At 35.7% G+C, this 12,135-nt stretch overlaps 4 protein-coding genes across 4 annotated transcripts; 3 read left to right on the forward strand and 1 right to left on the reverse strand.

Annotated features, from left to right (window-relative positions):
- Window positions 1-338: 338 nt before the first annotated feature.
- On the forward strand, window positions 339-4,234 carry I206_101091 (uncharacterized protein; the record flags this gene model as incomplete). Its single annotated transcript, XM_019152016.1, has 6 exons — window positions 339-2,591; window positions 2,647-3,123; window positions 3,187-3,230; window positions 3,296-3,989; window positions 4,060-4,125; window positions 4,208-4,234. The coding sequence occupies 6 exons, from the start codon at window positions 339-341 to the stop codon at window positions 4,232-4,234; spliced, it is 3,561 nt and encodes a 1,186-aa protein (XP_019014154.1).
- Window positions 4,235-4,618: 384 nt separating this feature from the next.
- Window positions 4,619-7,536, forward strand: I206_101092 (uncharacterized protein; the record flags this gene model as incomplete). The annotated part of the gene is made up of 3 exons (XM_019152015.1): window positions 4,619-5,096; window positions 5,195-5,505; window positions 5,584-7,536. 3 exons carry the CDS (start codon window positions 4,619-4,621, stop codon window positions 7,534-7,536), a joined length of 2,742 nt encoding a protein of 913 aa, XP_019014153.1.
- Window positions 7,537-7,751: 215 nt separating this feature from the next.
- I206_101093 (uncharacterized protein) lies at window positions 7,752-9,110 on the reverse strand (the record flags this gene model as incomplete). The annotated part of the gene is made up of 5 exons (XM_019152014.1): window positions 7,752-8,230; window positions 8,331-8,400; window positions 8,470-8,672; window positions 8,752-8,818; window positions 8,895-9,110. The coding sequence occupies 5 exons, from the start codon at window positions 9,108-9,110 to the stop codon at window positions 7,752-7,754; spliced, it is 1,035 nt and encodes a 344-aa protein (XP_019014152.1).
- A 449-nt stretch (window positions 9,111-9,559) lies between these two features.
- Window positions 9,560-12,040, forward strand: I206_101094 (uncharacterized protein; the record flags this gene model as incomplete). Its single annotated transcript, XM_019152013.1, has 6 exons — window positions 9,560-9,572; window positions 9,642-11,069; window positions 11,142-11,459; window positions 11,526-11,669; window positions 11,723-11,898; window positions 11,975-12,040. 6 exons carry the CDS (start codon window positions 9,560-9,562, stop codon window positions 12,038-12,040), a joined length of 2,145 nt encoding a protein of 714 aa, XP_019014151.1.
- Window positions 12,041-12,135: the final 95 nt, after the last annotated feature.

Consider the following 12,135-nt stretch of genomic DNA (forward strand, 5'->3'; position numbering starts at 1 on the left):
CAGAGATGATAATGCTGATAGCATTTACCAGTTCAAGCAGTATTTCGTACTCAAATTAACTCTAACTCTGTTTACGAGCTATAATCAAGTTGAACGGAACCAAATGTGACATGAACACTCGGACATAGGTTTGCACTCCGACTGAGATCCAGGCGACGTCATGTTATATTACCGGCGCGATCATTATCAGGCGTCAGGAAGTACAACCTTAAAAAGCCTTATCGCATGGTCAGTCACCAAGAGCTATCATCTCCACCTTGTGAATAGTCAAATTCAGAAGAGCGACAAGAAGAGCAAACTAATCTTGTTGGCCACTTCATCCGCGGGCGCTTCTCAACATGCTGCCTGTCCGTCGACGTGCTATCTCAGCTGTCAATCGGCGAACGTTGTTTCACATCCAAGCTCGATCTCAGCAGACATTATCGTCTGAGATCGATGCATCTCCACCTTCATCTTCGTCTTCATCCCAATCTCGGCTGACGGGTTCTGCCAAGCTATTTGCCGAATCCTTGGAAGAAGAGGAACCGATCAGTAGTACTTCAAAAGATCATCTCATACATAATCAAGGTGAAATATGGACAGGAGAAGAATCGACACACGATGCGGTCTTTAGGATGCTGGTAGATTCCAAATACAAACCCTTGAGAAATCCCGAAGGTATCAAGCATAATGCCTCTGACGACAAGATCAAAAGTATGATCAAGAGCTTGGATCTAAATCCGCGATTAGGCAATCCGGTTGTCAATACGAAATCGTCTCTACAACCATTCACTGATGCAGACGAACTTGCCAATCCACATAGAACGACTATACCGCCTCATTTACATCGACCTTGGCATTCAACTTATACTGGTGAGACTAAATTACAGAATAATACGCCTCAAATTAAGTATGGTACTTTTATAAGATCAACTAAAGATGGCGATTCCCTCACCAATCTTTTGGAATTGAAATTGCCCCCTGGAGCCAGTATTGATGGGAAAACTCGATCAAAGTTGATCAATGCGAAGAGATCCGGGAAAACCATTAGGCGATTAGATAATGCTCGTGAAGGTGCATTGGATTATAAGCTTGGCCTAAATCAAGATGGACAGCAGATACTGCTTGAAGATGGTGAAGAAGGCGAGGAAGGCACATTCAGAGGGAACCGGCAAGTAAAAGGCTCTAGTGTTTTGGGTGCACAGAAGGGAGGAGCTAGTGGTCTGAGAGCATGGGGAGGATTAGTTGAAGATCGTATACAACGTGCGAAAGAAGCTGGATTCTTCAAAATAACTAATGGAAAAGGTAAACCCATACCTAGAGATCCAGAGGCAAGTAATCCGCATTTAGAAACTGGTGAATTACTCATGAATAGGATTGTCAAACGTCAAGGTGCTTTACCGCCTTGGATCGAACTTCAACATTCCCTAGATTCAACTGTTAATGCTTTCCGAACTACTCTTCTTACGACTTATACTACACATTTGGTACGGAATGTCATTTCCTCGAACGCGCTATTACCTTTACCTCCTTTACATTCTGTTCCATCATCGGACGAGATGTGGGAAGCTCGTGAATTCAAATTCCATCAAGAAAATATTAAGCAGATCAATGATTTAGTTAGAAGAATGAATGCGCAAGCTCCTTCACCTGCTAGAAGAAATTTATATACGCTTGAAGCCGAATTAAGCAAGCTTAGAGGTGACGTTTTGAAAAACGAGGTTTGGAATGAAGTCAAGAGACGAGCTGAAGATGCGGCCAAGTTCCCTGCGAATAGACCGGGGCCATCTGGATTACCGCCATTCTTATTTGATAACGAAGGTTGGAATGCATTGAAAACGGCTACCAGGAGATCATTTGGTACAATCGCAGCTCCTGTTTCGGCAGTCATTGGCAAAGGACGTGTGGGAGGAGTAGTAAACTCCACGAGAGAACCTATAGCTAGCGATAGTGATAATGGAGGATCTTCGGGAAGCTCAAAAGGTAATTCCGGCGGCAACAAACCACTCAGAGTAGCGGTCATGAGTGGAGTAGGGCTAGGAGCTATCCTGTATCTCTACAAACGACCTGTCCAAAACGATTCAGAAGCGATGAGTCTCGGTCCAGTTGCGGAGAAGCAAGTAATGGAAGAAGAAGATATAGTAGCTCTATCACCTACTGAAAAACGTATGGGTCCAGTACTTTTCATCCAGCTTTATATACTAGAGCCCCTAGCAACGTTATTTAGATTTTTCCATTTAGCAATCCTTTTCGGTCCTGTCATACTCACTACTCCAATGTTACTGGTCGGTAAACCTGAGAAAAGAAGACGAACAGGTAAACCAATAGCTGAAGAAGAGGAAAATTGGGGTGCTGTTTGGTGGTACGCTTTCTTGGTCAAACAAATGGAAAGAGCCGGACCGTCTTTCATCAAATTAGGTCAATGGGCTGCGTCTCGAGCAGATCTATTCCCAGCCGAATTATGCGATAAAATGTCGAAGCTACATTCTAATGGTAAACCACATTCTCTCGCTCACACTAAACGGATACTCGAGAAGGCTTTTGGAATGCATTTCGACGAGATCTTCGACGAGTTTGATGAAGAACCTATCGGATGCGGGGCGATTGCTCAGGTATGTTCCGAGATCTCATCGATGTTTGGATGTATGCTGACAAACAGAGGTGCAGGTATACAAAGCTAAACTGAAACAAGCCGTTTTCAGTGGAGGCTCAGCAACATCCAGTCACGCAGAGGTGGAAGAAAAGACTAGATCAGTAGCTATAAAAGTATTACATCCACGAGCGAGAAAGACCATCCGAAGAGATATAGCTATTATGTCTGTCTTCGCCAATATCTTTAACGCTTTCCCAGGCATGGAATGGCTTTCACTTCCTGAAGAAGTGAATGTGTTCGGTGAAATGATGAATTCGCAATTAGACCTTCGAGTTGAAGCTTCTAATTTGGATAAATTTGAGGCAAACTTCGAAAAGAGAGGTAGAAGGGTAACTTTCCCTAAACCTTTCAAGATAAAATCTCAACATGGTGATAGCAAAGATGTATTGATCGAGGAATTTGAAGATGCCCTTCCACTTAAATATTTCTTGCAAAATGGTGGTGGTGACTATGATGATAAGATTGCCAATATCGGTCTGGACGCTTTCCTTGTAAGTAGGCTTTTATCAGCATCCCCTTCTAAAGAAAATCGTACTGACAGGTTTGCTGCGCAGGAAATGCTTTTATTGGACAATTGGACTCACGGTGACTTGCACCCGTAAGTTGGCTGGCTGATAATAGCTCAGATTTTTCTGAACTGGTAGGCTAACTTATCGAATGTAGTGGTAATATCATGGTCCGCTTCTATAAGCCGACCACCATAGACTACTTGGGCCCACTGCTCAATCGATTCAGTAAACATTCTCAAACGCCTCCCTCAGATACTCCACCTTCAGATACCATATCAAACCAACAACTCATCCATTCTTTGGCATCAATAGCTCACGATCATGATCAATGGCACGAAAGACTTGACCAATTATCCAAAGAAGGATATGAACCACAATTGATCTTCATCGATGCTGGATTAGTAACTTCATTAGATGATACAAATAGGAGAAATTTTTTAGATCTATTCCAAGCTATAGCAGAATTTGACGGATATAAAGCCGGAAAATTAATGGTTGAAAGATGTAGACAACCTGAAAATGTAATTGATGAAGAAACATTTGCACTTAAAATTCAACATGTTGTACTTTCAGTTAAATCTAAAACTTTTTCTTTAGCAAAAATTAAAATTTCAGATATTTTAAATGATGTTTTAAATTCTGTTAGAAAACATCATGTTAAATTAGAAGGTGATTTTATTAATACTGTTTTAAGTATTTTATTATTAGAAGGAATTGGTAGACAATTAGATCCTGATATGGATTTATTTAAATCTGCTTTACCTATTTTAAGACAATTAGGTAGACAAATGGGTACAAAAGAAGCTATAAATGCTGTACCTAAAGGTAATCTCTTAGCTATGATTAAAGTGAGTAAACAGTCACTTCGAATTGTATTTTTGGGTGTTTGTTATGCTGATTTTCTTACGTTGTAATTAGCTCTGGGTATGGGTCGAAGCTAGACAAGTTGTTGGAGAGGCATCCGTCTTGGATCAATGGATCAAGGTGAGTAATTACCTTTATCTGCTGAATTCAAATTTATTTGCACGACTTGGCGAGAAGATCGAGCTGATAGCTTGAATACTAGTACGATCGACTGTTCCCCGCTATTTAATTCACTTCTCAAGAAAGCGTGAGCAATGGGGAGATCAATTACGGGTCGGCACCTGAGATTAAAGATGTTTCCAATTTGGTATTTCCTGTCATCCACATATATGTAGAGTGGTTTCTTGTTGTAGATGTACTTGTATTCTAAAGATTGTTTGAATAGACTCAATACATGCATTTATCGACGAGTGTAACAATCTGTTCAGGCATCATCTTTGTCACCCTAATCGCCAAGTCGAGCGGATAGGGCGGAGGTTTCCGCATTTTACTAGTTAACGATGATCCGCCAAGTTGGAACCCAAACCTGTTGTGACGATGATTAAGAATGAATTAGTTCCTTATCGCGTTGATATACTACAGACTCTTAGAGAATCTCTCGCAGCAAAGCAAGATGGACACTATCAAAGTAGCCCGAGTGGATAATGTGGTCTTGGAACACTATATAGCGCCAACAGAGAAGAATGGTCAACCTTCTAAAGTTAGAAAGACAGGTACAATTCATTTAACACCGCATCATTTGATATTTCATCAAAATTCATCATCATCATCATCGTCAAACAACCAATCATCCCAATCATCATCTTCAGCATCTCCTGATCAAAATTTAAGTGGAAAAGATGATGACAAAGAGGAAATATGGATACCTTATCCAAGTATAACATTACTTACTAAATTACCTCAATCAATTCAAGGTTATTATCCACTTCGTATTGAAACTAAATATTTTCAAAATTACGTTTTTCTTTTTGAAAAAGATCAAGATAATAAAACAAATTTTAATTCAATAAATGAAAAAGAAAAAGGTAAAGGTAAATTTAGAGGAGGTTCAGAAGATGTTTGGCAAAGTATAAAAGATAGTGCAATTAAAAGTAAGTTTTTTTAAAAATTCGATTTTCAGAATAATTAATTAAATCTCCATTAATCTATTAAAAATTAAATTATTAATTTGGAATTTTTTTTAAAATAGATTCAGTTGAACAATTACATGCTTTTTTTTATAATCATTCAATTTCTTCATCATCTTTATCTTCTTCAAATGCAAATTCAAATGGTTGGTCAATATATAATCCTAAAAATGAATTTACACGTCAAGGTTTAGGTTCAAAAACTAAATCATGGAGATTTACAGATATAAATAAAGATTATTCATTTTCATCTACTTATCCTAATAAATTAATTATACCTACTAAAATTAGTGATTCAACTTTAAGTTATGCATGTAAATATAGAAGTAAATCTAGAATACCTGTTCTGAGTTATTTACATTGGGCTAATAATGTGAGTATTTAGCAAATCTATATAAATGCTAGTCTTCATGCAAGTGATTGATTTATCTTTTTTTTTCCCATAATATAGGCCTCGATTACACGTTCATCTCAACCTATGGTAGGTTTGAAAAATTCTCGATCAGCACAAGATGAACGATTAGTAGAATGTATATTTTCAACTCATCATTATCCTGATACGGCATTTGGAACTCCAATATATGGAGCAACAACTACAAATTTAATAATTGATGCTAGACCTACTACAAATGCAATGGCTAATGTAGCCATGGGAGCGGGAACTGAAAATATGGAAAATTATAAAATGGCTAAAAAAGCTTATCTCGGTATAGATAATATACACGTAATGAGAAATAGCTTAAAAATCATATCAGAAGCAATTAGAGAAGCAGAAATGAAACCTTCAGCTATATTGGATAGGGGTTTACTAAGAAAATCAAATTGGTTAAAACACATTTCAACGATTTTAGATGGATCTTTAATCATTATCAAAAATATTCATTTAAACGCTTCTCATGTATTAATACATTGTTCAGATGGATGGGATAGAACAGGACAATTATCTGCAATTTCTCAAATATGCTTAGATCCTTATTATCGAACAATTGAAGGATTTTCAGTTTTAATTGAAAAAGATTTTTTATCATTTGGACATAAATTTATGGATAGATCAAATCATTTATCATCTGAAAAATATTTTATTCAATCTACAGAAAATGATATTGATTCTGATGAAGATTATAATGAAAAAGATGAATTTAATGTTAATGTAGCTGGAATAGCAGCTACAAAAGCTGCTCAAGCTTTTTTTCAATCAGTTTCAAATAAATTTAATAATTCTTCAAATTTAAATTCTTCAAATTTAAAAGAAATTTCACCTGTTTTTCATCAATTTTTAGATTGTATTTATCAAATTTTAAAACAATTTTCAAATAGATTTGAATTTAATGAATTTTTTTTATTAGATATTTTTTATCATTTATATTCATGTCAATTTGGTACTTTTTTATTTAATAATGAAAAACAAAAAACAAAATATATTAATCAAACTACTTCTTTATGGGATTATATATCTTTAAATAAAATGAAATATATTAATAAAGAATATGATTTTAATTTAAATAAAATTGATTCTGATCAAGGTGTTTTATTATTTGATCCTAAAGAAGTTAAATTTTGGTTTAAATTATTTAAAAGGGGTGATGAAGAAATGAATGGATCTTCTTCTCAATCATCAACTTCATTTTTAAATCAAAATCAAAATCAAAATCAAGGAATTAATTCAAATGGAATTATACAAAATTCATCTCAAGATCCAGTAATTAAAATTATTTCTCCTTTACAACAAAATTCAAATAATAATAATGATAATAATCTTCTTCTTAAGAGAACAATTTCACCTTCTAATTCAACAACATCATCATCATCATCTTGGAATTGGCAACAATTTAGTAATGGAGCTTTAAATGTAGTTTCTCAAGCTTCAAAACAGATTAAAAATATTTCAACCGATGCGTATAATCAAATTAAAGCTGAAGCTGGAGAAGTTGATACTGATCCTTGGAAAAAACAAGCTCAAACTCATCAAAGTAATGAAGTAACCGGTGAAAATCAATCCAATGTAATAGTTGAAAACAAAAATGAATATAATTCGTATATCCCTAAAACTGGATTTAGAATACCTTCAGAAACTAATCCATGGTCAAATACAAAGGATATACCCAATGATACGAATCATAGTATTAAACCTCAAACATGTAGATTAAATAGTAATCCTTGGTCAACTGATAGATATGTAGAATCAACACCAATCATCGCACCTGTAATTAGAAATGAAGATGATGAAAAAACACATTCGACTTCTTTAGCTGGATTATCATTGAATGAACAAAACTATCCTTCACATAAAACGATACCAACAACCTTACCTATTAAGTCGAGTGAAATTGATGAGAGCGAAGAAATGATAAGAGCTGCTATGGGTGATGATAAGAAAGCTTGGGATCCACTTGGAGCTTTATGATCTTTAGAAGGGGTTTTGATACGATCAAAGAATAACATGAAGAATAATTATTGGCTTTTTTTGCATTATAGATGTGACTCCGTTGTACTTTACAAATTATAAAATTTCGATGTAAATGTACAACATTATGATGTAAATCCACTTAGAATACACTTTCTCTATGCCAATTATGTGAAATCATTCTGAGCAATTAATTTGTTATCGTACAGTACAGTCTATAATTCTCTGACTGATTTTTCAATTATTTGACTTTCACCTTCAATTTCACTTTTTAATCCTTTATTTAATCTATTTACAGTTCCATTTAATCCAATTAATAAATCTTCATTATTATTTTCAACATTTAAATTTAATTCTAATATTATAGAAGGTATATCAATTGGTTTATCAAAAGAAATATCAATATCTGATGAATTATTTAGTGAAATCATATCAATTCCATTGAAGTTTAATGAATTGTTTAAATTTAATTTTTCAATATTCGGCGAATCATTAAAAAGAGGTTTTTGTAAATAATTTGATTTCCAAATTATAACTTTATATAAAATATTTAAAAAATGTTTTGTAGCTTTAAATTCATTTGACAAATTATCATTTTTATTGATTAATTCCTGAATAATTTTTGATAATCGATTTAAAATTGGTTCATGTAATCCAAATGAACTTGTTGATATTAATAAAGGAATTAAAGCGTCTAAAAGATAATAATTTGTTTTAATTGTCAATATCAATCAAGAAATTACAATTTAACAATCATTTTTTCAAATTCATTTCTGATTAACAAGATGACATACCTTTTGGCTTTTTTAATAAAATATATACATCAGAAGCTAAAGCTGCTATTCCTGCATATTGACCTTTCCACTTTTAAATCCAAAATATTTCTCATAAGTTTAAACCTAATCTTCATATGTATAAATTATTATGACTTACTAAATTTCGACTTGAATCAACTAATTTAATAGAATTATCTATATCTTCAATTTTTAATGAGCATCTTAAAGCTATATCTAATAATTCCCTAGTTAATCCACCTAAAGGCTTTTTAGAATTTGGATCAAATCCTTTTAATATTAGGTTTAAAGCTTCTTGGTATTTTGGTGGAGAAGCATAATATAATGATGTAGTTATGTATTCTATTTCATTCAATTTAATAATGAGAATATTCTCCATATTCTAAAGATATTTAAAATAAAAATAAAAATAAAAATTCACCTAAATGTTGTTTATCCACTTTCGGCTTTGATAAAACATTTCTTTCAATATCAGAATTTAAAAACCACTTATCGAATAAAAATAAAATCAGCTTTTTCAGCTTTACCAAAAAGAGAGAGAGAGAGAGAAAAGGACAAATTTACATCTCTTTCAGTATAAGCATGTTCAGATTTATATTCAATTTTTGACTTTTTAACAGCAGCTTCTATACGTTGTTTTCGAATTTCAGCTTTTTCAGCTTTACTCTTAGTTAAAGATTCATTTTGATAATCTTGATTTTCTATTGCATGTTGATCATCTGATATAGCTACTTGAAAATAATTCGATGTAGTTGCTTCATGCTCCGATTCATTGATCATTTTTTATAAATTGAGGTCTTTGAAGGGTAAGAAATTATAATTGCAGATGAAATCTTGAAACATTACCAAAAATTATCGATTACTCTTAAAATGCCCCTGACCATGATCACCGTGACCCGACGCGTTTCAAATCAAAAATCAATTTAATGATCAATCATAAATATGATATATGCATTTTCGATCCATTTGAACGATTGATAATTCACCTATTCTCAATGCTTCAATAGTCAAAGATACAACATACCCAAGGTCTGAATAGTAAGACGAGTTCGATCCAACACAGAATAGGTCTATTTGAAGTGGAATGGACATCTTTTATCAGAAGTAAATGCAGAAGCGATCAATGCGATGAAATAAGATATAAGATAATAAGCTATTAGTAGTAGTGAGCACAGACTTGAGTGAAACAAACAAACGCAATAAACAAATAAACAAGATAAATAAACAAGATGGATTCAAATGGTAAGTAAATCTCAATTCATCATATATCATATAAGCAACTAAACTAATTCATCAATGTTCTTCGTCTAGGTCGACAGCGTAACCCTTCTGGATCAAATCTGACTTTACCAACCTCATCAACTTTCCGAAGATTACCTTCTTTAGCTCGAAGTCCTTTCAAACGTTCAGAGAAGATATCAACACCACCACCAACAGTCGATATAACACCTCCTGCTACATCATCAAAGATACATGAAGATACACCTAATCATCATCGAGGTTCAACATTTCCTTCTTTACATCAAGTGGTAGTTGATGATAGTTCAGTATCATCTGCATTCTTCGCTTCAACCAGAAATTCAGAAAGTTTAGATAAAGTCATAGAAGATCATCGAAGTGATCCAAACTTGTTACCACCTTCAAGATCATCTTCGTTATTACGCACACCCGAAACTGATCTTCGAAAAACTCCTCAACCACCTTTATCACCTTTCAACAACAATAACAAGTCATCCACAAATACAGGTTTAGGTCTAGTTTCATCACCTATGATAAAAACACGAACTCCTACTCCCCCAAATACAATTGGTGCCGAGCCAGATTTGGAACCTATCACTTATCCTGCTCATTTAGCACAAATGAGACCTGATATACAACCTCAACCTCAATCTCAAATTTCACAAAACAATGTCGCTTCTTCCTCTTCTCGAACTATTCCTCGTAATCGCGACTTCACTCCTTCGCCTTCAGCGACTTCGTCTGGACCCCAGCCACCTGATTTGGGTCCTATACATCGATCATCACCTTCGACTGCTATGACGGGTTCAGGAGGACCTCCGTTTGGGGTGCCAAAAAGGAAAGAATCAATACAGTCAACCTCTTTGGAAGATGTCACAAACACGTCGCACAACAATTTAAATCGTATGGATCTGGCGAAAGAAGGCGAGACAGATAGTGGACCTGAAGACAGTGTAATAACAACACGTAAAAGGGCAATTACTAAACACTTAGCGTCTCATAAACCCAGAGAAAGGTCTTTAACCGTTCCTGCTCGTCAGTCAGCTGGTGAAGGGGACGGTTCAAGTACGATCAGAGAGAAAGACAGAGAGAAAAGTCGTAAATTACACTCTAAGTCATCACGTCAACCCGTTACGCCATATAGAATATACGAACCACTTTTACCCAATGCCAAGAACGTTCCTCGTGCGCCGGCAAGTTCAATGTATTATTCACCAGTACCATTCCATGGTAAACCCCCAAATCAAGCTCTTCGTGCGCACAGTGGAACATTGGTAGGAGAAAGAATATGGGTAATAGGAGGTGTGGATAAGAGTAATTGTTGGAGAGGTGTAGCTTGGTTCGATACCGAAAGTTTGCTATGGTCGACAATCGATACGATGGGTGAACAGTTCCCTCCCTTGAGAGCGCATACTACGACGTTAGTAGGCGATAAGTTGTTCATATTTGGAGGAGGTGATGGACCTAGTTATAGTAATGAAGTATGGATACTGGAAACAGGTAGGTTCACGTAGTCAAGTCCCGAGGTCCCAGGTCCATTTTGAGCTAATATGAACTAATTTTTTCTTGTAGTGACGCATCGCTTCTCAAGACCACCGATCGGAACATCCAAATCTCCCATTCCGCCGCCTCGTAGAGCTCACACCACAGTCCTGTATCGAAATTTCCTAGTAGTTTTTGGTGGAGGTAATGGACAAGCTGCTCTGAATGATGTATGGGCATTGGATATATCTGACCTAAATAACCTCCATTGGCAAGAATGGAAGACGAAAGGAGATGTACCGCAGAAAAAGGGATATCACACTGCGAATTTGGTTGGGGATAAGATGATTGTTTTTGGTGGAAGTGATGGTCATGCTAGTTTTGCTGACATCCATATATTGAACCTGCGTGGGTTTGCCTATTTTGACCTATTTTTGTCGCTCAGTGATGGCTCATTCAGCTGGCGGTTTGCAGAAACCCGAATCTGGACACTGATCTCTACGGATGTCAAGCATAATCGATTGTCTCATACTTCTACGCAAGTCGGCTCATACCTGTTTATAATCGGTGGGCATAATGGACAGACCTACGCTCAAGATGTCTTGTTATTCAATTTGGGTACGTTGAGTTAATGGTCGACTTGATCGTATTTGAGCTAACAAAAATCTTAGTAACCTTGCAATGGGAAAGTAAATCTCCTCGAGGAGTTATACCGCCAGGCAGAGGATATCATGTCGCACTGTTACATGACGCTAGAATATACATATCTGGTGGTTATAATGGTGAAAGCGTCTTTGACGATTTGTGGACACTGGATCTGAGTGCTGGCGCTTATCTTCCACAGGTCGTAAGTGTGTCCTCGATCGGAATCGATTTCTTGCAACACATTACCTCTGGCAGTGTGCTAACAGTTGTTTCCTCAGACAACATTCGAGGTTGACGAGACTGCTGAACAAGCCAGGCGAATGCTTGAATCCAGTATGATTTAGACACGACTCACATAACCGGAGAAAACTATCGCATATGTGCGCATTTTTAGCAACCGCATGGAAATTATCATGTATTGCCCCCATGCTATTCTGAG

The sequence above is a fragment of the Kwoniella pini genome, chromosome 1 (assembly GCF_000512605.2).
Source record: "Kwoniella pini CBS 10737 chromosome 1, complete sequence".
Classification (NCBI taxonomy): Eukaryota; Fungi; Basidiomycota; class Tremellomycetes; order Tremellales; family Cryptococcaceae; genus Kwoniella; species Kwoniella pini.